Source organism: Oncorhynchus nerka, linkage group LG4 (genome assembly GCF_034236695.1).
Source record: "Oncorhynchus nerka isolate Pitt River linkage group LG4, Oner_Uvic_2.0, whole genome shotgun sequence".
In the NCBI taxonomy this organism is placed as follows: Eukaryota; Metazoa; Chordata; class Actinopteri; order Salmoniformes; family Salmonidae; genus Oncorhynchus; species Oncorhynchus nerka.
Window position 1 is genome coordinate 30,066,920 of NC_088399.1, and position 26,914 is coordinate 30,093,833.

Genomic DNA, 26,914 nt, shown 5'->3' on the forward strand with positions numbered 1-26,914 from the left:
CGTCTCGAATGTTCAGAAAGTTAAGCTTACGTAGCAAGAATCTAATTGACTAAAATGATTAAAATGATACAGTACTGCTGGGGTAGGCTAGCTGCGTTGTTGACACTACCCTAATCAAGTCGTACCGTTGAGTGTGAAGTTTCTACAATGCTGCTTTTCGGGAGCTAGCTGGCTAGCTAGCAGTGTTGGTTACGTTACGTTGCGTTAGGAGAACGACAATATCTGGCTAGCTAACCTAGAAAATCGCTCTAGACTACACAATTATCTTTGAAACAAAGACGGCTATGTAGCTAGCTATGTAGCTAGCTACGATCAAACAAATCACACCGTTGGGACTGTAATGAAATGAAATGAAAATGTGATACTACCTGTGGAGCGAAGCGGAATGCGACCGGAATGCGAAAGTTCTATTCAGTAGACGTTGGCTGGCTATTGGCTAGCTAGGAGTGTCTCCTACGTTAAGGACGACAAAATAGCTGGCTAGCTAACCTCGGTGAATTAAGATAATCACTCTAAGACTACACACTCTAAACTACACAATTATCTTGGATACGAAGACAGCAAAGACAACTATGTAGCTAGCTAACACTACACTAATCAAGTCGTTCAGTTGAGTGTGATAGTTACTACAGTGCTACGGTAGACGGTGAACGTGTTGGGCAGATAGGAGACGACGAAATACGATAATTACGCAATTATCTTTGATACAACGACGACTATGTAGCTAGCTAAGAAGAAATTGCTAAGATTAGACAAATCAGACCGTTGTACTATAATGAAATGTAATGAAATGTAATGAAAAAGTTATACAACCTGCAGACCGAAGCGCGGATGCGACCGGCTTGCTCCAACCCGGACATCAGTCAACACTTTTATAGCACAAAAATAGGCTATTGTTATTAACAATGTTATTTTCTCAGAAAATAGAGAGGTTGGGTTATATTGATATTGCGATAGCACGTTAATTGACTTGTTAAATAAAGGGGTAATAACAGGGTAATAGTGGAAACTCAAAGGAGCTGCTTAGGCCTACACTTTGTCTCTGGCATAAACATGGACTTTACATTGCATATCTTACCAACAAATATGCATCAGGAAGCTTTGTAAATATTTTCCCTCCTAATTCTGATAAGGCTGTATGTATCCTCATACTTTGCTGTATATATGGTTCCCAGAGTATATAATTTACAGTGTACAGTGATTTACATTGGTGAAGTGAAACGAAAAGGAAAAAAAATAGTTAGCCTACGTTTTTGTGTGACTGGTAGTGGTCAAACCAGAGACAAAGGAATACCCCATCTTTGGTCAGACCACAGGCTACACAAGACACACACCTGGCGATCGCTTACCTGCCTGCGCTGTCTGTCAAAGTGCCCAAGCCTGTTTTGTAAACGCGTCATGACGCCGACACCAAGATTTGACGTAGCCTACCTCCACGGTTCACCCGTGCCCCTCCATCTAATCTCGCCTCTCTGTGTATGCTGAATTCCCAGCCTCCCCACTTTTCAACGAGCGCACCGCTATTTTTAGCACTGCCACGGATTAATGTAAAGTGGCGCAGAGACCGTGAACCGGACTGTCCACAAGCATTGTAGGACCTCGCTCGGTATCGGTGCATTCGGCGAGTTACTTGTTACGGAAACCACTTGGCACGGATTCGGAAATCGAGTGGGGGGAATGATGACAAACCCCATGTACCCGTTTCTGGCTTTCTTTTCCTAAAGAAGCATTTTCAAGGATGCTGCTTTCGAAGCGGATCGAACGACAACCCCGGCCCTCGCTCCTGTCCGTGGTTCTCCTATGTTTCATTCTCACCACTGTCAGTGCCAGCATGCCAGGTAAGCATATAGTTTACTTCTAGGACAAATTAAACGGATTTATATTTTGTTTTGTCCCGTATAAAATTATGATTAGCCTATGCCCTATTAATGTCTTCACATTTTAAAAACAGCCCGCATCCAATTTAAAAAACAACAAACATAACATTAAAAACATGACATTACTTGGTCATTTTATGGAGAAAATTGTCCAAAGGGCACTGAAATGTAAATGTTTATTTCTAATTGTGAGTTGAATCAATTAATTGTGTTTAACGCTCACTGTACTTTACTACTTAGTGCGTGACGGTAACATTTTGCTTCACTAAGAGTTGTGACATCTGATATGCAACAGGATGCTGCTGCTCTCTACCAAGACAACAGTCTGCTTTTAGTCTGGTTTACTAAATCTAGATATGTCTCTGCGCAAACTAGCAAAAGGGATCGAGAAAAATACATTCTCAAGAATTCCCCACAAATTCCCTAACTCGTCATTTAAATTTCTCAAAGCGTTTCCGCAGTTCTATTCCCTAGCAAATGGGATTCCCGAGTGACGCAGCGGTCTAAGGCACTGCATCTCAGTGCTAGAGGCGTCACTACAGACCCTTGTTCGATTCCAGGCTGTGTCACAAACGGCCGTGTTTGGGAGTTCCATAGTATGGCGCACTATTGGCCCAGCTTCGTCCAGGTTTGGCCGACCATCTTTGTAAATAAGAGTTTGTTCTTAACTGACTTGCCTAGTTAAATAAGGGTTAAATAAATAAAAAATGGATGTGGTCTATATTATTTGATGTAATTCATATAACTATGTATACATTTTAAGTAAATCATTGGGGCGGCAGGGTAGCCTAGTGGTTAGAGAGTTGGACTAGTAATCGAAAGGTCGTTCTACCCCTGAACAGGCAGTTAACCCACTGTTCCTAGGCCGTCATTGAAAATAAGAATTTGTTCTTAACTGACTTGCCTAGTAAAATAAAGGTAAAATAAAATTGTGTAGTCTTAGCCTATATTGCAGATTGTAATTGGGGGGAGACACTTAATTTAGTAAATATAATCAAATTAATCAAATGGAATTTAACTGTAATTTCCATGAAAATATTGAACATGTAGGCCTTATTTTACTGACATAAAGTAAATCACCTTTTTATAAGAGACAGATGAGGTTGAAAAGGATGAATTGGAGAATGAATATTACCTGATGATGAGAGGAACTGACTGACTGGTGACGAGAGAGCTATTCACACGGAGGCCCTATGAGCAACACAAAAGCTGGACACTAACACACACAATCTCTTTATCTTGCTGGACTAATCACACACATCCCTCCATTAGCAGTGGCATGCATCCACTCTTTAAATCTTATACACTCATGTAGTTCCACACAATAACTCAAACACACTCATACACTCTTTAGTGTAGTGTAACTCCGGCATATACAGTATAATCCCAAAATGGTGGGATGTGTGCAATGTATATCTACAATACATGTGCACACAGACCTCCTGTATGTTGGTCTGTACTGCTTGTTGAAGTTTCCAAGTAAGGCTTCAGGCATTCGGACAATGTTTACCATTAGGTGTTGTTATGGCTGTATCATCATCCTGATTGACTATAAGCAGGCTGTTGAATTGCTGACATGTTCATGTTATGTAAGCCGAGTACTGTCAAAGAGAATGACAGCCAGGGATGGAAATGCATCATATAAATCAACCTGTATTTGCATTGGCACCACTTTTGTGTTCTGAGAGCTTCTCCACTGTAAAAATGCCGGCTGTCTTATTCAACTGGCTTCTGTTGATGAACAACACCACACAACAAGCATATTCTCTCTCAGGCCCTACTTTTAGCTGATTCTCCCTGTTGTCATCAGTGTTTTACTTTCAAATGTCAGGTTTGTCATTGCAAAGGCAGTGCCTTTGTGTGGTTCTCTGGCAATCTTGTCACTATTCAGTGATCAGTCGCCTGGAGGCTTGCTTGTGTTAGAGGAAGTAATTCGTTTAACTGTTATTGCTAGTCACAAATAACACGCACACACACTTTTGTGACCCAGATACTGTCCAGATTTTGCAGCACCTTTGGGGCCAGGCAGAGAGAGCAGATGGAAATAGTTAAGGGTCTGAACTGACACTGTGACAGGCCCACGTAGACCACTGGCTTGCACTACTGAAGGGGTGTCTCTCTCTCTCTCTCTCTTTCTTTCTCTCTCTAACCATGTTTCCATTGAAGGTTTTATCCCAGTAAAGTCATGCTGTATGAAAAAAAGACCATGACAGGTTTGGTGGAAACATGAAGTGTTGGTACAATTTCAGAAATGTCAACAGACAAGTTGCTCATTCGACATGGTGGGATCTTTTTGTGTCGGTATAATCAGTTATGCAACAATGGCGGTGGGAACTCTCATGTTCAAATATTTATATCATAAACCGTCATGTTGAAGTAAACTTGGAGTCACGCAGTGATCTGCTATACATTGTACTACCATGACGTGGAAAAGCGTTATGCATTTATAGGTAGATGAAATAAGTTATGATGAACTTCATGGTGGTTAAGGGATGGACGGTGATGAGCCTAATGCAAATGTTCTATAACTATTGAGGGTTTTATATGAATGCTGGTGACATGATGATCGACGCTTGGCTGGCAATTATCAAATAAAAATGATATTGCTCTTATTTATAATTCATCATATAACCTACCCTGTCCACTTTGTCAGCAAACTGTTGTCTAGAGAACATGTGCCGAAACCAGATAGGGAAAGTTTGCTTTTAATTCGGTACATGGAAACTTTAATGAGAATTTAGCTTTTTTTTTTACAACTAAATCTAAAAAAATAATAATATGTAAATGGAATGTTATAGAAGTGTCCAGACACGTTTTCTTTACGATTTGACTTGTTTTTGAGAAACGTACCACAACCAGGCTTGGATAACACTGGAGGCCCCTTCGGACTCCACACAGTTGGGCAAAGTTGCTTTTAGTTTTTTGTGCCCGTTATGTGGAACAACTTCCAGAGCTCTCTGATATGAGATGTTCTGGTCCCCCTTGATCAGTTCAGAGTAATGATTGGATACCTCTATGTTGATACATTTATTTTTCTTAATATGTTTTGTAATTTTGTATATTGTATGTTGTCCATTTCTAAAAGGACGTATTTGGGGTAAGTTTCTCAAAAACAAGTGAAATTGCAACAAAAAAAAATGTCTAACACCCCATTTCCATAAATTGAGATTTGGTTGAAGAAAACCTAAATTCTCCTTTAAGGCTGTGAGATTGACCATTCTGATCAATTTTTAACAGTGAGGCGGAAACAGCCGTTCTTTACTTTTCTTGCCCCAAGTGAGGCTTTTATTAGCAAAAGTGAAGATAGCCAGGGAACTCTACAAATATTTACATACGAAAATAACCAACTGGATGTTGCAACAGGAATACAAACTGAACCTAATAGAGCGCTTCAAACAAAACCCAGGCCCCAAATGTACTGTAACCCAGCAGCTTGCCAACCAGTTCCCTGTCCAATCCCAAACAATGAAAATGACAGGGTTTAGATACACATACATTGTGGGTATCAGCCAATAGGATGAACTGTATCACATCATGATCAATTAACATTAACAATGCAGGAAATTCAATACAACATGTTAATACGTTCATAAACATACACTATATGTTTTCAACAAAGCACACATGTCAATAAAGCTGCTCCACTTGATTTAAGCATAAATACAACCTGGGATATAAACATGTACATCCCCCGGGATAAGCTACTACCGCAGTACCATTCATTAACTGTGCTCGCCCGAGCACCTTTTGGCTGTCAATTCTCAGACCAGGAAATAACCGGAACTCTCTTCAATAAACGAGGATAACAAGTTAAGAATCTACATTTAAGCTGAACGCTCATGATTTCATCTTCAAACATGATTACATCACAGTTGTACTTCCTAGTCATAAATACATGAGCATTAAGTTATATAGTGGGCGATGCACAACTAGGTTTTGCGCGCACAAACCCATTGACGGCATGCGACCACCAACTCTCACACAAGTCTCCTCTCATTTGCAGGTGATCAACAATCAAGACATCGAAATACATCCCTAATCCCACATTATATTCAATAAATACATGTGCCTCTCATAAACAGTTTCATAAACATTGTCTGGTTATTGATAATCGGGCCTAACTTTAGCTTAGGTGACAAGGACATAATCAGTGGTGTAAAGTACTTAAGAAAAAAATACTTTCAAGTACTACTTAAGTAGTTTTGTTTGGTATCTGTACTTTACTATTTTTATTTTTGACTACTTTTGCTCCACTACATTCCTAAAGAAAATAATGTACTTTTTACTCCATACATTTTCCCTGACACCTACAAGTACTCAATACATTTTGAATGCTTAGCAGGACAGGAAAATGGTCCAATTCAAATCCAATTTTATTAGTCACATGCGCCAGATACAACCTTACAGTGAAATGTTTACTTACGAGCCCCTAACCGATAGTGCAGTTTTAAAAAATACGGATAAGAATAAGAGATAAAAGTAACAAGTAATTAAAGAGGAGCAGTAAAAAATAACAATATATACAGGGAGGTGCCGGTACAGAGTCAATGTGCGGGGGCACCGGTTAGTTGAGGTAGTATGTGCATGCAGGTAGAGTTCATTAAAGTGACTATGCATAGATGACAACAGAGTGGGGGGGGGCGCAATGTGAATAGTTTGGGTAGCCATTTGACTAGATCTTCAGGAGTCTTATGGTTTAGGGGTAGAAGCTGTTTAGAAGCCTCTTGGACCTAGACTTGGTGCTATGGTACCGCTTGCCATGTGGTAGCAGAGAGTGCAGTCTATGACTAGGGTGGCTAGAGCCTTTGACAATTTCAGGGCCTTCCTCTGACACCGCCTGGTATAGAGGTCCTGGATGGCAGGAAGCTTGGCCCCGGTGATGTACTGGGCCGTTCGCACTACCCTCTGTAGTGCTTTGCGGTCGGAGGCCAGGCAGTTGCCATACCAGGCAGTGATGCAACCAGTCAGGATGCTCTCGATGTTGCAGCTGTAGAACCTTTTGAGGATCTGAGGACCCATGCCAAATCTTTTCAGTCTCCTGAGGAGGAATAGGTTTTGCCGTGCCCGCTTCACGCCTGTCATGGTGTGCTTGGATCATGACAGTTTGTTGTTGATGTGGACACCAAGGAACTTGAAGCTCTCAACCTGCTCCACTGCAGCCCCGTCAATGAGACTGGAGATGTGCTCGGTCCTCCTTTTTCCTGTAGTCCACAATCATCTCCTTTGTCTTGATCACGTTGAGGGAGAGGTTGTTGTCCTGGCACCACACGGCCAGGTCTCTGACCTCCTCCCTATAGACTGTTTCATCGTTGTCGGTGATCAGGCCTACCACTGTTGTGTCATCGGCAAATGTAATGATGGTGTTGGAGTCGTGCCTGGCCATGCAGTCATGAGTGAACAGGGAGTACAGGAGGGGGCTGAGCACGCACCCCTGAGGGGCCCCTGTGTTGAGGATCAGTGTGGCGGATGTGTAGTACCTACCCTTACTACCTGGTGGAGGCCCGTCAGGAATTCCAGGATCCAGTTGCAGAGGGAGGTGTTTAGTCCCAGGTTCCTTAGCTTATTGATGAGCTTTGAGGGCACTATGGTGTTGAACACTGAGCTGTAGTCAATGAATAGCATTCTCACATGGGTGTTCCTTCTGTCCAGGTGGGAAAGGGCAGTGTGGAGTGCAATAGACTGCATCATCTGTGGATCTGTTGGAGCGGTATGCAAATTGGAGTGGGTCTAGGATGGGTCTTTCTGGGATGATGGTGTTGATGTGAGCCATGACCAGCCTTTCAAAGCACTTCATGGCTACATACGTGAGTGCTACGGGTCAGTATTTATTTAGGCAGGTAACCTTAGTTTTCTTGGGCACAGGCACTACTGTGGTCTGCTTAAAACATGTTGATATTACAGACTCGGACAGGGAGAGGTTGAAAATGTCAGTGAAGACACTTGCTAGTTGGTCAGTGCATGCTCGCAGTACACGTCCTGGTAATTCGTTTGGCCCTGCGGCCTTGTGAATGTTGACCTGTCTAAAGGTCTTACTCACATCGGCTGTGAAGAGCGTGATCACACAAGCATAGAAGTAGTTTACCTCATCTGGTTGGCTCGTGTCACTGGGCAGCTCTTGGCTGTGCTTCCGTTTGTAGTCTGTAATAGTTTGCAGGTCCTGCCACATCCAATGAGCATCAGAGCCGGTGTAGTACGACTCGATCTTAGTCCTGTATTGAAGCTTTGCCTGTTTGATGGTTCGTCGGAGGGCATAGCGGGATTTCTTATGCTTCTCAGTTAGTCACGCTCCTTGAAAGTGGCAGCTTTAGCTCAGTGCGGATGCTGCCTGTAATCCATGGTTTCTGGTTGGGGTATGTATTGTCACTGTGGGGACGACGTCATCGATGCACTTATTGATGAAGCCAACAACAGATGTGGTGTACTCCTCAATGCCATTGGCGGAATTCCGGAACATATTCCAGTCTGTGCTAGCAAAACAGTCCGGTAGCTTAGCATCTGCTTCATCTGACCACTTTTTTATCGATCTAGTCACTGGTGCTTCCTGCTTTAATTTTTGCTTGTAAGCATGAATCGGGAGGATAGAATTATGCTCACGTTTGCCAAATGAAGAGCTTTGTATGCATCTCTGTGTGTGGAGAATAGGTGGTCCAGAGTTATTTTCCCTCTGGTTGCACATTTAACATATTGATAGAAATTAGGTAAAACTGATTGAAGTTTCCCTGCATTAAAGTCCCCAGCTACTAGACATGCTGCCTCTGGGTGAGTGTTTTCTTGTTTGCTTATGGCGGAATACAGCTCATTCAATGCTATCTTGGTGCCAGCCTCTGACTGTGGTGGTATGTAAACAGCTACAAATAATATAGACACAATCTCTCGGTAGGTAATGTGGTCTGCAGCTTATCATGAGAAACTCTACCTCAGGCAAGCAATGGCTCAAGACTTCCTTAGATATCGTGCACCAGCTGTTGTTTACAAAAATGCATAGAACGCCGCCCCTTGTCTTACCAGAAGCCGCTGTTCTATCCTGCCGGTACAGCGTATAACCAGCCAGTTGTATGTTGAGATTGTCGTTGTTCAGCCACGACTCTGTGAAGAATAAGATGTTAGTTTTTAATGTCCCGTTGGTAGTTTAATCTTACCAATAACGCATCCATTTTATTGTCCAAAGATTGCATGTTTGCGAGCGGAATTGAGGGGAGTGGGGGTTTATTCGCTCACCTCCTACTCCTCAGAAGGCAGCCTGCCCTCCTGCCTCTCTTTCTCCACCTCCTCTTCACGCAGATCACTGGGGTCGCGGCCTGTTCCCGATGGAGCCCTATATCCTCAGGCTCGTCAGAGTTGTGAAAGAAGAAAAAGGATTCTGCTAGTCCGTGGTGTGTAATCACAGTCCTGATGTCTAGAAGTTATTTTCGGTCATAAGAGACGGTAGCGGCAACATTATGTACAAAAATAGTAAAAAACTAAGTTACAAACAACGCAGATAAACTAACAAAATAACACAACCGGTTGTGGGCACGTAAAACGTCTGCTCCGGCACTATTTTAGTTTTCTTTCACGCACTTATGAAGATAACATCCCTGGTCATCCCTACTGCCTCTGACCTGGAGGACTCACTAAACAGAGAACATCCCTGGTCATCCCTACTGCCTCTGATCTGGAGGACTCACTAAACAGAGAACATCCCTGGTCATCCCTACTGCCTCTGATCTGGAGGACTCACTAAACAAATGCTTCGTTCTGAAATTATGTCTGAGGTTTGGTTGGAGTGTGCCCCTGGCTATCCGTAAATTTAAAAAACAAGAAAATGTTGACGTCTGGTTTGCTTAATATAAGCAATTAGAAATTACTTGTCATTTTACTTTTGTTACTTAAGTACATTTGATCAATTACAGTTACTTTTGATACTTAAGTATATTTTAAACCAAATAATTTTACTTTTACTCTAGTAGTATTTTACTGGGTGACTTTTACTTGAGTCATTTTCTATTAATGTATCTTTACTTTTACTCAAGTATGACAATTATTTACTTTTTCCACCACTGAACATAAGGACAATCGTTACAAAGGTTAAACATGTATTTGATGTGCACTACGTCATCACGCACAGCATTTTACCCACAAAAAGTCAGTTTGATTGAAACACATCTGGTGGGAAAATGCGCATATATATTTTATACGCATGAAAATCTGTTCCCAGTTCGATGGAAACCTAGATAGATACTTATGAGTATTTTAGAAGAGTACGGACAATGCAATCTTCTCCAGGGGCCCTGCACTGTGGCTGACCCTGGCTTCCAACCCCTTGAGTGTATGTGCGTGTTTCTCAGGAGGTTGGCTTGAAACCAAATAAGACACATTTCGGAAAGGAAAATGGACAATAATGTACTCCTCTTCTTCAGGTCTCTTATCCATGTCTGTTTTTTTTAAGTGCGTCTTGGGGCTTTGACCTTTTTTATAAGATTCAGTTATGTATACTCCATACAGGGACTATAAGTGGCCACATGCTGTTCTATGCTCTGAGATCAGTTACAGGTTCAGGAGGGGTCAGAAGAATATGTGATTACAGTAAAAAGATGGAATGAGGAACTTGGCAGTGAAATTACTCAAATCCTGGTCTTGAACCCACATGGCAGCTGGCAGCAAACCTTACGCTTAACTTTAGCCAGTTTGCTACAGCAAGGCAGCTGTTTTTGTTTATTTAATCTCAACATCAAATCATTTCTGGGTAACAAGTAAGTACCTTACTGTGATTGCTTGGTGGTCATAAAGAACAAAAAACAATAATGTTCTAGGTCTGTCTGGGAGTGGTCTGAGTTAATTACTGTTATTGGCAGCTTTGCACCCTCTTGGCATTCTCTCAACCAGCTTCACCTGGAATGCTTTTCCAACACTCTTGAATGAATTTCCACATACGCTGAGCACTTGTTGGCTGTTTTCCTTCACTCAGCAATCCAACTGAGAGTTTTGGCACTCTTTCTTATTGGTCTGTTAACTAATTTACCACCAGGTGATGTCACCAGGCAGGCCAAAACTCAATATCACCAAAACAGGTTGACATTTTAGGTGGTCTTTTCAAACAGCTCTTACACTACATTATCATAATTTTCACAATTTCACAGTATTATTCCAACCTCAATGAGGAGATATATATATATAACACAATAAAATCTCATTTTTAACTGCACTGGGCCTTTAAACAATACACTACAAATTTTAATTATCCTGTATTGCAGAAAAGTTTTCCTGCTACAGGGTGATAAAATTAAGATCCTACATCTGTATTCTGAAATTGTAAGTGCTTCAATGTGATGTTTCAACTATAAGCCAGAACTCATAGATAATTATTAACCTGGCCAAATGTGAGCTATAAATGTCATACCTTTTCGAGATTAGGTATACTAATGGTAGTACAAGTCTATAGATGCAGAGATAAATTAAAATGGTCTATAGTATACAGTGGAGGGTGTTGCTCTCAGAAAGATTCCTTTGAAAAAAAGGCTTTCAAAATCTCTTAAGTAGCACTCAGAAAGGAGTTAATATTGATCTGTTTTCCTTGATTCCTTTTCCTGATTCCAATCCTCCTGAACAAATGTTGTTTGATAGGACTAATGGGCAAGGAGGAAGAAAGGTGGGTTTTTTCACAACACAATTGGTCAGGCAGGGACTTGTTGCCATGACAACTCTGAAGCCTCAGATGAAGCAAGCCAGTTTCTCCCAGCCAGCCCAAGGGAAAACCGTAGTGTAGCTGGCAATGGAATGCCTAATATTGATCCAGAGACATTTAACCAGACTCAACCCACTGCATCTTAATTCAATGCTGTCTATATTGTGCTGTATGATTTCTACTAATTTGAGTGAGTGAGTTATGCAGGAAATGTAAAACTTGCGGTCTATCTGAGGTTTAAAGGCCCAGTGCAGTAAAAATCTTGGTTTCCCGGTGTTTCTTAATTCAATACTGTTTATATTGTGCTGTATGGTTTCTGCTCATTTGAGTGAGTTACGCAGGAAATGTAAAACTAGTGGCGTATTTGAGGTTTAAAGGCCCAGTGCAATCAATCTTGATTTCCCTGTGTTTTACAGTATATACAGAACCAGTCAAAAGTTTGGACACACCTATTCACTCCAGGTTTTTTCTTAATTTTTACTAAACCCTTTACAATGAAGATCTGTGAAGTTATTTAGATTTGTATGAATTATCTTTGAAAGACAGGGTCCGGAAAAAGGGTGGCTTTTTTTTTTTTTGCTGAGTTTTAGTTCTGATGTCTTTACTGTTATTCTACAATGTAGAAAATTGTAAAAAAATTAATTTAAAAAATAACTATTGAATGAGTAGGTGTGTCCAACCTTCTGACTGGTACTGTTTATTTCCACACTATGAGGTTGGAATAAAATTGTGAAAAGGCCACTATATTCAGGAACAAATTCTTTCACTTTCTTGTCGTTTTTAGTCATGTTGTGAGATTATGTGTGACTGTGAGTATGTGCTTGCACTGTAAATGTATTTAAACAGGTGCTGTGTGAGCCTCAAGGGCTATCTTTGCTTCTTTGACACATTTGAAGGACTTAACAAGAAAGTGCCATTGCTACAGACTCTTATCAGGCCTTTTCAGGGTCATGGTTGAATCACCAGACTGAACCTAAATCATGGAAATAGGAACAGCTTGGTCTGATAGGGACTTTTTTGCACTGAGTTTTGAAACCCCCCAGTAAACCAAGCGAAATTGTCCGGCCTTCTAGGACTATAATGCGTAATGACAGTCAGCTTTAACAAATACAGTTAGGCCTACCTTCATGAAAAAATACTATAGTATGCAAGGGTATAAATACTGTAGTATTACTATATTTATATACTACAGTATTCATTGTACAGTATCCATAATATATGGTAGTATTTACTGTAGTGTTTTTTTCGCTGACATTACTGTAGTGTTTACTATAGTGTTTTTATTTTATTATCTTTAACATAGAAGTCAGAAGTCAAAAGTTAGGGAACACACTATTTGGTCTATGCTTGGCATGTAGGTTTCTCACTCATAGGTGACACAAATTGGAATATGGGGAGGGGAATGGGCAGTGTTTATGCAAATGTATAAGTACTATAGTATTCTATAGTAAACTAGTATTTTTATGTGGGTAGTTCTTATGTTCTATTTCACAGCATTTTCTTTATGTCTGTGGTTGAAACATGTCTTTGACATGACCATTGTTATAGAATTTAACCAAATAAATAATACTCTGAGTACTGGCTGTTTGTTACATGGGCTATCTATATTTTATTAATCAATTTAAATTGGGCTGCAATCAATGACTTGATCGTCCTTGCTGTGTAAAATATAAAAGTGACACTTCATATACAGATGTAATCATACCGTGTGTATCCAAGAGACTGTCTGAAACAGATAATCATATCAATTTCAAAAGGTATCTTCAGTCCATCGTGAGGCTGCTGGCTGTAGCCACTTGACGTGCATGGCTCAGTTCCTGTTTAACTAGAGACAGGAATTCCACACAATGGGACAGCATAACCCTGCTGCCCTTTCAGCTTCCTGCACCCCCTCACGCCACTGCACCAGTCTACACTCAACCCCCCCACACTGGTAGAATACATAATAAGAAGTGCGGGGGGGGGAGTACAGTTACAGTAGGCGTCTGTCCAAAATGGGTCCCTGTACTTTTGACCAAGGCACATAGAGTTCTGGACATTTCTTACTGGGAAGGGCTATACGGGCACCCCCGGTGCACAAATTGATGACGTATGTCGCGCAACTGAGAGTCGAGTGGAAACGAATGGATTCGGTTCTGTTAGTCGTCCTGAAGAGCCCTTCCAGCAGCATAGCTAGTTTATGCTGGCTAACTGGCAACAACATTAGCATGGCATTAGTTAAAACGGGTAAAAGAAAGTAGTTTTTTTCAATGGACAAGGGAGAAATAACTTGTAGTTACATGCCAATTAGCTAATGTAATGACAAGTGTAACGGTGTTGTATCGAGGTGCTTCCCACTGCTGCTTTCCACTCGGTAGCAGTTGCTTCACCGGGCAGCTGTGTCGCTGTAGGTAGCTAATGTGGAAATGTTGTTCCATCCCACTTGATTTTATTTCGAGTAAGATTGCAGAAATAACACAAGAAATAACTTGTAATATTGGTAGTAACCACCTGGATGTCACCGTGATACAGTCTACTGCTCAATGGGAAGAGTTTGCGCTGCAAGCCAGCAACACAACATGGAATAATGTGCCTATCAGTCCCGCTTGCCGGGCACTGCTCTCCTGCAGTAACTTACTGTAGAGGGAAGTGGCTAGATATTGTAGATAATATCAGGCCAGGGTGACAGCTAAAGCAAAAGTATTGCTTTTGTAGTCTGAAAAAAAAAAAGATTCTGAACACTCCCAAGTCCAATTCTAGCTGACGTTTATAGAAACAAGCAAAACTACACTGAACAAAAATATATTCACAACATGCAACAATTTCGAAGATTTGAGTTACAGTTCATATAAGGAAATCAGTCCATTTTAAATACATTTACTTGGCCCTAATCTATGGATTTCCCATGACTGGTAATGCATGTACAGTGCCTTGCGAAAGTATTCGGCCCCCTTGAACTTTGCGACCTTTTGCCACATTTCAGGCTTCAAACATAAAGATATAAAACTGTATTTTTTTTGTGAAGAATCAACAAGTGGGACGACATTTATTGGATATTTCAAACTTTTTTAACAAATCCAAAACGGAAAAATTGGGCGTGCAAAATTATTCAGCCCCCTTAAGTTAATACTTTGTAGCGCCACCTTTTGCTGCGATTACAGCTGTAAGTCGCTTGGGGTATGTCTCTATCAGTTTTGCACATCGAGAGACTGAAATTTCTTCCCATTTCTCCTTGCAAAACAGCTCGAGCTCAGTGAGGTTGGATGGAGAGCATTTGTGAACAGCAGTTTTCAGTTCTTTCCACAGATTCTCGATTGGATTCAGGTCTGGACTTTGACTTGGCCATTCTAACACCTGGATATGTTTATTTTTGAACCATTCCATTGTAGATTTTGCTTTATGTTTTGGATCATTGTCTTGTTGGAAGACAAATCTCCGTCCCAGTCTCAGGTCTTTTGCAGACTCCATCAGGTTTTCTTCCAGAATGGTCCTGTATTTGGCTCCATCCATCTTCCCATCAATTTGAACCATCTTCCCTGTCCCTGCTGAAGAAAAGCAGGTCCAAACCATGATGCTGCCACCACCATGTTTGACAGTGGGGATGGTGTGTTCAGGGTAATGAGCTGTGTTGCTTTTACGCCAAACATAACGTCTTGCATTGTTGCCAAAAAGTTCAATTTTGGTTTCATCTGACCAGAGCACCTTCTTCCACATGTTTGGTGAGTCTCCCAGGTGGCTTGTGGCAAACTTTAAACAACACTTTTTATGGATATCTTTAAGAAATGGCTTTCTTCTTGCCACTCTTCCATAAAGGCCAGATTTGTGCAATATACGACTGATTGTTGTCCTATGGTCAGAGTCTCCCACCTCAGCTGTAGATCTCTGCAGTTCATCCAGAGTGATCATGGGCCTCTTGGCTGCATCTCTGATCAGTCTTCTCCTTGTATGAGCTGAAAGTTTAGAGGGACGGCCAGGTCTTGGTAGATTTGCAGTGGTCTGATACTCCTTCCATTTCAATATTATCGCTTGCACAGTGCTCCTTGGGATGTTTAAAGCTTGGGAAATCTTTTTGTATCCAAATCCGGCTTTAAACTTCTTCACAACAGTATCTCGGACCTGCCTGGTGTGTTCCTTGTTCTTCATGATGCTCTCTGCGCTTTTAACGGACCTCTGAGACTATCACAGTGCAGGTGCATTTATACGGAGACTTGATTACACACAGGTGGATTGTATTTATCATCATTAGTCATTTAGGTCAACATTGGATCATTCAGAGATCCTCACTGAACTTCTGGAGAGAGTTTGCTGCACTGAAAGTAAAGGGGCTGAATAATTTTGCACGCCCAATTTTTCAGTTTTTGATTTGTTAAAAAAGTTTGAAATATCCAATAAATGTCGTTCCACTTCATGATTTTGTCCCACTTGTTGTTGATTCTTCACAAAAAAATACAGTTTTATATCTTTATGTTTGAAGCCTGAAATGTGGCAAAAGGTCGCAAAGTTCAAGGGGGCCGAATACTTTCGCAAGGCACTGTATCTATTTGTCACGAGTACCTTTGGAAGAAAAAAAAGGTAGTGGCGTGGATCAGAAATCCAGTCAGTATCTGGTGTGACCACCATTTGCTTCATGCAGATTGATCTCCTTCGCATAGAGTTGATCAGGCTGTTGATTGTAGTCTGTGGAATGTTGTCCCACTCCTCTTCAATGGCTACGCGAAATTGCTGGATATTGACGGGAACTGGAACACGCTGTTGTACACGTCGATCCAGAGCATCCCAGACATTCTCAATGGCTGACATGTCTGGTGAATATGCAGGCCATGGAAGAACTGGAACATTTTCAGCTTCCATGAATTGTGTACAAATCCATGTGACATGATGTCGTGAATTATCATGCTGAAACATGAGGTTATGCGGTGGATGAATGGCACAACAATGCCCGTAGCTTATACCTGCCCATACCATAACCCCACCATAGGGGCACTCTGTTCACAACGTTGACGTCAGCAAACATCCAAACGCGCTGTCTGCCATTTGCCCGGTACAGTTGAAACCGGGATTCATCCGTGAAGAGCACACTTCTCTAGCATGCCATTGGCCATCGAATGTGAGCATTTGCCCACCGAAGTTGGTTACGACGTCGAACTACAGTCAGGTCAAAACCCTGGTGAGGATGACGAGCACGTAGATGAGCTTCCCTGAGACAATTTCTGACAGTTTGTACAGAAATTCTTCAGTTGTGCAAACCCACAGTTGGTGGCTGGTCTCAGACGATCCAGCAGGTGAAGATGCCGGCTGTGGAGGTCCTGGGCTGGCGTGGTTACACGTGGCCTGCAGTTGTGATGCCGGTCGGACATACTGCCAAATTCTCTATGGTAGAGAAATGAACATTAAATTCTCTGGCAACAACTCTGGTGGACATTCCTGCAGTCAGCATGCCAATTGCACACTCCCTCAAAACACGAGACATCTGTGGCATTGTGTTGTGTGACAAACTGCTAATTTCAGTGTCCTTTTATTGTACCCAGCACATGGTGCACCTGTGTAGTGATCATGCAAGAGTCTAAGCCCTGTCTATGTCAGAGGTGTACTACTAAGCTATATGTAATTGTTTTAAGAAGATCATACCAAGGATCATTTTACTATTTGATTTGGAATTGTAAAACCCCTTGAAGTATCAAACATTTTTGGCCTTACAGATGTTAGCACATACAAATGCATTGAATAACATATTCACTACATGGAACAACACATGGTCCCCCAAAAAATTAAAGGAAAGTTTGTTCAGAAGTGTCTGTCCTATATCTGAGATACAAGAAAGATCAGGATTTTTAATATATTTTTTTACATGTATTAAACACCTTATTTTTGTCACTAAACCATCTCTATATATAATATACTTCCATAAAGAATGCGTGGGCGTTCTAGTGCAAGCTAACCGACATGTACATGTTTGTGAGAGTCTCACCTTTACGCAGAAGGGTCATATTAGTGTGTAGTCCAAACTGTTCGGACGCTACAGACAGAAGTTGGCAGATCGGCTGTTCTGACTCCAGACGAGTCCAAGACGCTTGTGGGGGTCGTAGAGCAAAACGGAGAACACCGTCTTGTTCACGAGTCTCGTCTTTCCACAGAAGGGTCATAATAGTTTTCTAGGCCAAACCGTGAGAAGACCGATTTTTGAGATGTCTCATGGACTGATAAACACCGCTGTAGATCTTTCACCGCAGATGCGAAAGTGTGACATAGGCAGATGCGAAAGTGTGACAGGCAGATGAGATGGATTGAGGCGCATTTTATGCAACAAAAAAAACAAATCAAAATCAAATGAATTATGCACGCTCAAGTTTTATGTTTTTTGTTTTATTTCTTGTTTGTTTCACAAGAAAAAATATGTTGCATCTTCAAAGTGGTAGGCATGTTGTGTAAATCAAATGATACACCCCCCCCAAAAAATCAATTTTAATTCCAGGTTGTAAGGCAACAAAATAGGAAAAATGCCAAGGGAGGTGAATACTTTCGCAAGCCACTGTAAATAGTCCGGTGGCCATTACTTGTTCAGCAGTCTTGTGGCTTGGGGGTAGAAGCTGTTAATTAAGGAGCCTTTTGGTTCTGACTTTGCGCTCCGGTACCGCTTGCCGTGCGGTAGCAGAGACAACAGTCTATGACTTGGGTGACTGGAGTCTCTGACATTTTTGGGGGGGCTTTCCTATGACACCGCCTAGTATATAGGTCCTGGATGGCAGAAAGCTTGGGCCCAGTGATGTACTTGTCGTACGCACTACCCTCTGTAGCGCCTTACGGTCAGATGCACTAGCTTAAACTGACAGATTTGATTATGTTAATTCGATTTCCATGGTGGTGCGGACATTGACTTTTTCAGCTTCTTGATATGCCACACCTGTCAGGTGGATGGATTATCTTGGCAAAGGAGAATTGCCCTCTAACAGGGATGCAAACAAATTTGAGAGAAATATACTATTTGTGCGTATGAAAAATGTCTGACAATTCTCGTGAAGCATGGGTCCAACACGTTACATGTTGCTTTCATATTTTTGTTCAGAATAGTTAGCTGGGGAGGGCTCATTAGAATGACTGACTGAACCGAATCCATTCGTCCCTACTCAACTCTCACTGCGCATCATACATACGTCATCAATTTTGGGCACCAGGCGTGTCAATAGACTCTCCTCTCTCGTACCAGTGTAACAGTATAACTTTAGACCGTCCCCTCGCCCATACCCGGGCGCGAGGGACCCTCTGCACACATCAACAACAGTCACCCACGAAGCATCGTTACCTATCGCTCCACAAAAGCCGGGGCCCTTGCAGAGCAAGGGGAACCACTACTTCAAGGTCTCAGAGCAAGTGACGTCACCGATTGAAACACTATTTAGTGCGCACCAACGCTAACTAAGCTAGCCGTTTCACATCCGTTACACTAGCACTGAGTTTGCTGATAGATAGCACATTTTCCTCCAAAAACTTACTATGACTGATACAGTATGTGGTTGTCTCACTTCATCTGGATAAGAGCTTCTGCTAAATGACAAAAAATGTAATTGTATAGGAGGCCCACTCCACTCCTCCTATGCACTGATTGGTGTAATTTGCCAGCGTTTCTCATGACTTCTGATGATACCACCTTAAGCCAATAAAGGGTCAACATTGCCACATCAGTGTTTTTCACCATCTGTGGTACACATGTCATGGCACTGTTTGCTGGTCTGCCCTTCTTGGAACTGTTTCTGATTGCACAGCCTGGCAGGCAGCAGATGGCTAGAATAGTCATTTTTCATGTCTCATATCGACTTATTCTGGCGTTACATAACTGTATTTACACTTCTGGTCCCACCTGACCGAATGGTTCTCTCTCCTCTCTCTCTCTCTCTCTCTCTCTCTCTCTCTCTCTGCCTCTCTTTCTCTCGGGGATCTTCATGTTTCCTAATTAGTGAGTGGTGTAGGAGGCATGGTGAGGTGACAACCTGGCCTATGGTTTATTGATATTCTCTCCTTCTGTAATCACATTGTGTTTGTGGCGATCGACAAGATGAGGACACAAATGGTGATGGTGTCATGAAGACCCTATAGACAGTGCATATTTTTCCCTTCCATAGTGCACTTCTTTTGACTAGAGCCTTTAGCCATCCTGTCAGTGTCTCCACACATGCCTCAGTATTGATGCTCTAGCAATGAGCTCTTCTGTATTAAGCCTCTCCCTCCTCTCTTTCTCTCACCATTCTTTCTTTCCACCCACCTCAGTCGCAGGTTTAATGAAGTGCCTTAAGGTGTGACTCAGACTATTCTCCTTTAATTGCTTCATGCTGTGGTATCTTGGGTTGATGATGCACTTATCTCTTAATTCACTACCATTATGACCCACAGCGAAGAGGTGGTGCTTCAGCTGGGAAAGATGCATTTGATTTGTGTGTGTGTGTGTGTGTGTGTGTGTGTGTGTTAGTAAAGCTTAAAGATCAGTCTTCAGGGCTGCAATTTTCTGTGCAACCATTAACTTCCCGCTTAAAAAGAAAACTACAGCAGAACTGCAGGCTAATGATACTTACACCACAGAACATACAGAGGCAACACAGATATAATGATCTGAACAATGCTTGCAGATATATTTATTTGGTACTGCACTAAGTATACCAAACATTAGGAACACCTTTTGTCTTGCCCATTCATCCTCTGAATGGCACACATACACAATCCATGTCTCAAGGCTTAAAAATCCTTCTTTAACCTGTCTCCTCCCCTTCATCTACACTGAAGTGGATTTAACAGGTGACATCAATAAGGGATCATAGCTTTCACCTGGATCCACTTGATCAGCCTATGTCATGGGAGGAGCAGGTGTTCTTAATGTTTTGTATACTCAGTGTATCTCTCTATTCTCAGTAGAATCACTACATGCTACCATAATGACATCAGTCAAGCCAGACAGAAAGATGTGAAGACACACTGCATTTTTTTGTCATGATCTGGGTCCCATTGTGTGAATGATCCAGGTGACCTTGGCACTCTGAAGAAATCCTCAGATCAAGGAAGAGCAATCAGAGTCAGAGAAGAAGAAAACAATGATCTGGCACAATTTGATGAAAAGAACCATGGATGGAGAGAAGGGGACAGACAGAGATATATATACATGAAGGGAAGTTGGGATTAAAATCCTTCAAAGGGCAGGATATGTGGCCTCCAAAGCCACATCACATGTGGGATCAGTCAACGGTGCATGATCCCAGTGTGGCCTGGGTAACATAAGCACTGCCACCTTCAGAAGGACAGGCCAGTGAGTAGGGAAGACAGGCAAGCTGGAGGTGGGAGGCTTAGTGGTGTACTCCTTAAGTGAAAACACCAATTATTTTATACACACACTTAATACTCAGGCTGTGTCCGAAAAGCCGTACTTGCATTCTAAATAGCCTATGCATGAACATGAGCGATCTAAGTGATATAAATGCCAGGATGTCGTACACATCTAGCAGAATTCACTACACACTATTAAGGAATAGAATCTTCTTTCGAGACAACGGCTGACAATCAGCTGAGGGGACCCGCTATACCAAAATGAACGAATGGCGGGAATCAACGCGAATGCGGATTAGATGACGCATTGTCAGTAGGATGAGCCTAGTATGCTGATATTTGTTTCTTACTGCATTCATTTTTACTAAACAGTATGTTCTAAATAGTATGTTGTAAGATTAGTACACAGTATGCAGTAAGTAGTGGGTAATCCAGATTTTGGACACAGCCTTTGACATACCCACATACAGCACAGGAGGTTGGTGGCACCTTAATTGGGGAGGACGGGCTCGTGTTAATGGCTGGAGCGGTATAAGTGGAACTCATTATATAGCCATTCTAATGAGCTGTCCTCCCCGTAGCAGCCTCCACTGACATACAATACACACTAACATAAACACTACTGTGACTCACACCTCCTGATGTCAGAGATCCTGTTACCATGGAGGTCATTATGGCAACAGATGTAGTTCTGCAGCAGCCTAGGGGGCATGCGTTTCTATGAATACCCTCCTGTACTGTGCACTTGTAAAAGCCCATGGTTACTGTACCACTCTGGGGCGGCAGGGAGCCTAGTGGTTAGAGCATTGAGGCAGTAACCAAAAGGTTTCTGGATCGAATCCCTGAGCTGACAAGGTTAAAAATCTGTCATTCTGCCCATGAATGGCAGTTAACCCACTCTTCCCCGGTAGGCCGTCATTGTAAATAAGAATTTGTTCTTAACTGACTTGCCTAGTTAAATAAAGTTATTTTATTTTTTTATTGTTAAACTCTGCCTCTTTAAGCCCTGATAGGCTGCTAAGTCTATTGCTATGTCCTTGCCTACCCTCTACAACAAAATGCACATTGTGACCCACTTTCTCTCTCTGTGTGTGTGTGTGTGTAAGCGTGTAAGCCAATGCTTACACTTTAGATATCTATTGTATGGCTAGATAGGGATGTTGATAATCACAGATTGGAGAATTATTCAAGCATTCATGCTGTCAACCTGGTTTATAATCCTGATCAGCAGAACATCATGATCTAGGCCTTGAAGGTATAATTGTATATTCTTTCAATCGTTTTGATAGATGACACTGCTGGTTGGAAGGACAACCTTTTCTAAGGTCAATCGAGCCAGGGAACAGGTGAAGATGTTTGAGTGTCACAGGAGGTTGGTGGCACCTTAGTTGGGGAGGATCGGCTCATGGTAATGGCTGGACTGCAATAAGTGGAATGGTTTGAAATACCATTCGCTCCGTTCCAGCCATTATTATGAGCCGTCCTCCCCTCAGCAGGTCTCCTCAGTTCCCTGGTAACTGTTTTTAAATTCAGCACAATGTGAATACGATAGCTTGGGTCTGTGTCTGAAAACAGAGTTCTAACCAATACATGATGTTCATGCAATGAAGACAATAGCACAGTCAGAAGGTTTTGCTATTCGAAATCCCTCTACATTGTACATAATAAAATGTTGTTTGCCACTGGTGCGTCAATTCATCTTTAATTCAATCAGTTGTCATGACTACATGGCATCTTGTCATCTCCAAGCAGCCTCTTTTGTCATGACACCTGGGGGATGATGTGACACACTCATGTTCCTGTCCTCTCACACACACTCCATAAGAATCATGATGACCATAATTCAGTATGTTCTGTTCAGAGGAGGTGAGCAAAAGTGTTATCTAACGCCTGGCTCTCTTTTTCTATTTAGCTGGGGGTAAGTGCCCGTACCACATAGACTGTGCCCGTGAGGGGCGGCACTTCTGCAAACCTGGCACCTCCTACTGCGGCCCCTGCCTCACCCCATTGGAAGAGAACGAGGAAGGACAGTGTGTAGCAAGGAAGAGGCGCCATCACCATGGTATGTTGGTCTGGATATTACACACACATTATGCACACTCAAAAAGCCCCACAATCTCCATTATAATGTAGGAAAGCAAGGGGATTTGGGTAATTTACGAAAGATGTTATTGAATTTATTTGATGAAGCTGCTTCAACAGCACAGGGTCATTTTCTACGTATGTTCAATGAACATCGATCATCATCCTTTCCCTGGTTGTGGCTGCATCCCAAATGGCACACTATTCCCTACATAGTGCACTACGTTGACCCCTTTGTAGTTTACTATGTAGGGAATAGAGTGCCATTTGGGACACATCCTGTGTCAAGCTACAGATCTCTGAGCATCCAGACATGGGGTTAGGTCAAACGCAGTTTGGTCACACAAAGTGGTTCATGAGCTGATGCAGAGAGGTTGCCGTTTAATTGGATGTGTGTGTGTACGTGTGCCTTTGTTCGTGACGTAGCCATGAGTAACTAACTCTGTGCTTTAAGAGTGAGCATAGTGAGCCACAGTGACACAGACAGGAAACCCTCACTGCTCCTCTTTCTCCTCCTCCCTCACTCTCCCAGTCCCCCTCCTTGCTTACTGCATTCACTCTCAATCTCCCTCTTCTATATTTATTTGATACCCCCTTTTTGTTTTACTCTATCGCCTTCCTTATCAATTCCTCTCCCTCCTTCTCCCTATTGATCTCTCCATTCCTCTCTCTCCCTCGATCTCTTCAGCTCTCTGCATCAATCTGTCCTTATTTCTCCCTCTCTCTGTGCGCTGTAGTTTGATCCTGTGTTTCTCTAATCCCCGCTCCTGCTGCCCACAGACAGATGACCACCGCATTTAATCACCCAGAGTACTGCATGCATCTCTCTCTCCTGCATCTCTCACACTCTCTCCATCTCTCTCACTCCCTTCCATCTCCCTCCCTCTCCCTTTCTCTCTGTTACTCTCCCCTTCCATCTCTCCCTATTTCACTCTCTCTGGCTCCTTCATACAATCTAATTTCATTCTGTAAAAGCGTTGCTCCGTGGAAATAAATAACATTTTTTTATTGTCCGGTGATTTTACAAGGCATGCCATGGTTTGTGAAAGATATTGAGGGAGAGGAGAAATAGAGAGGAAGAGGGAGATATTCTCTCTTACCCTGCCACCTCTACCTTGTCTCTCTCTGTGTGTGTGTGTGTGTGTGTGTTTCTCTCTCTGTGTGTGTTTCTCTCCAGGATTAATAATTTAGTTGGGTCTGCAGCAGAGGACATTAGATTAGGGGTCACGGCATCACACAGAGAGATATGAGGACATTAGATTAGGGGTCACGGCATCACACAGAGAGATATGAGGACATTAGATTAGGGGTCACGGCATCACACAGAGAGATATGAGGACATTAGATTAGGGGTCACGGCATCACACAGAGAGATAAGAGGACATTAGATTAGGGGTCACGGCATCACACAGAGATATGAGAGAAATAAAAATAAGAGCGGATGAAAAGGAGAGCGAGAACTTTGTGGAGGGAGTTTATCAACCTAGGAGCATCTAATTAGCAGGACTTCTGACACAAAGCAGAAGCGGTGTGTGTGTAGTGTGTATTGTGAAGGCTAGGTCGTTGTGGTGGTGTGGTTTGAGTGTGTTGGGTGGTGTGGTATGAGTGCTACAGACCACTGGGCTAGGTTACATAAACCTGTGAGGGCTGGCTAGAACAAACTGGCCCTGTGGGGACCTACCTTGTGGTCAGAGACTGCTGGCTATGTCTGAAATACTACCCTATTTCCTATATCGTGCTCAGGTTAGCGTTTTCTGTCATGAATCTTGTTCTGGAAGCAGCTCTGCAGAGTGGTCACCAGCTGGCACAACCACAAAATTATAAATTCAGAATTTTTTTACCTTACCAAAACCTGAACCCTAAACTTAACCACACTGGTAAGCCTAATGCCTAACCCTAACCTTACATTAAGACCACTTTTTCATGAATCTTTAAAATATAGCCAATTTTGACTTTATAGCTGGCCTATCTAAGGGGAAATCGCTCAGTTCTGCATCCAGGACAACCTGTATATAGCACACTGTTTTTGACCAGGGCCCATATGGTGCCATTTGGGATGCAGCCCCTATGTACAGGATGAGGTGTACATCAATGGAGATGTGCTCCTAATCAGAGCAATCCGGACATGTCACCATGCAAAGCCTTACCTTTTATGTTCCTTTTATGTGCTAAACATATTTGTGCTTATTTTTTAGCATGATCTTATCTCCATAGGCTGTGTCTATTGAGGAAGCTTATGGATGTTTTTTCCAGTACACATGTAGACAGAGGCTGTTGTCCATGGAGAGATGAACCCATCCAGACACAGCAGGACCAGGGAGAGGCTTATGTGACCCAGTGGAGCCGAAACGGATACATTATTAAATCTAGCAACTCTGATGTTTTAGATTATGTATGAGAGAGCAGCAGGATGCACATCAGTATACACTACAGGAGGTTGGTGGCACCTTAATTGGGGAGGACGGGCTTGTGATAATTTCTGGAGGGGAATAGCAAACACACTCTCTTGTTTTCTCTTTCACATGTGCACGCGCACACACACACTAGTACACAGATATTTGAGTGTAGGTGCCATGCTTTGTAGGTAAAGTTGTCATGGGTAGGTTCCACAGGAGTCTGGTGAGGGGAGGACGGCTTATAATAATGGCTGGAATGGAGTGAATGGAATGGTATTAAGCATTTGAAACTGTGTTTCATACCATTCAATTAACTCTGTTCCGGCCATTACTATGAGCCACCCTCCCCAATTAAGGTGCCACCAGCCACCGGTGGTAGGTACAATATGTATCTTCTCAGAATGGGAAGAGTAGTACTGTTATTCACTGGTTATACAGTGGCCGCATGAGGAGCAGAGGTGAGAGGGTAGGTCAATTACAGTAGCTAAGTGAGTACAGTTAGTGAACAGTACTCTTTGTGTGTGTAAGACAAGCCTGTGTTTGACATCAAGGCATACACTTCCATAGGTAAACACTGGAGCTATGGGCCCTGTCTGGTAATAAGGCTGGCAACCAGTCAGGAGAACTGGATATGTATACACACAGTATGTACTGAGGGCAGAGCTCTACTCAGAAACAGGGACGTGTGGTCATCAACAGCAGGTAAAGCTGTGGTCAAACTGACCCCTCCATAGTCAGACATAGAGGCTAATAATAGATCAGGAGCTGGACATGGGGAACAGGGAGACCCTCTAGAGATGGGGTGCGGGGAGGGATGATGCATAGGGGGCTAAGCAAAGCTAATGAAGCTCTCTAATGGAGCCTAATGACAGCTGTTGACAATCCATTAGGAATCAGGGATGTTATACAATGCCATCATGCTATTAGTTGATTCAGTGTGGAGCTCTGACTATGTTAGTCTTGATGGGAAATGCGTTGTGGAGTCGTTGAGTGGTAGTGATGTTCATTTAAAAATAGTGAAGTCCTTTATTTCAATATTCTGTTTAACATGGTGACTACTAGGGTTGATGGAATTTGATAGACACCTGTACAAGGGACAATACTCTTGGGAGTTTGGTGTTCAGGAATTATTCACTTGAAAATGTGTTTTATATAGCTACGATGAGTGTCACCATGGAGAGAGAAATGGGTTGTTGCAATGTTGAGGATGGAATAGTTAACCAAGACATGTTATGGATGTTGACCAAGTACCTCTGACCCAAATATAGGCTTGGGTCAACAAGCCTTACCATGTGTGGTCAAGAAGAAGCTATAGCTGCTAACATTCCGGTGAAAATGATTGCCCATCTAACCTAGTGCACTGTATGGCGGTAGCCTAGTGGTTAGAGCATTAAGCCAGTAACCGAAAGGTTGCTAGATTGAATCCCCAGCTGACAAGGTAGAAATCTGTCACTCTGCCCCTGAACAAGGCAGTTAACCCACTGTTTCTAGGTCGTCATTGTAAATAAGAATTTGTTCTCAACTGACTTGCCTTAAATAAAAATGGAAGAGGTCCAATTGAAAATACTCACCGGCACATTGTTCTCATAGCCACAAGAGGGCAGCAGTAG

At 42.4% G+C, this 26,914-nt stretch overlaps 1 protein-coding gene across 1 annotated transcript in view; it reads left to right on the forward strand.

Annotated features, from left to right (window-relative positions):
• The first annotated feature begins 1,479 nt into the window (after positions 1–1,479).
• Positions 1,480–26,914, forward strand: part of LOC115121794 (neural proliferation differentiation and control protein 1-like) — a 33,843-nt gene continuing 8,408 nt past the window's right edge. The window contains exons 1-2 of the mRNA XM_029650933.2: positions 1,480–1,838; positions 22,739–22,888. Coding sequence (XP_029506793.1) covers positions 1,739–1,838; positions 22,739–22,888 — 250 coding nt within the window. The 5' untranslated portion in view covers positions 1,480–1,738. The remainder of the gene's footprint in view (positions 1,839–22,738; positions 22,889–26,914) is intronic.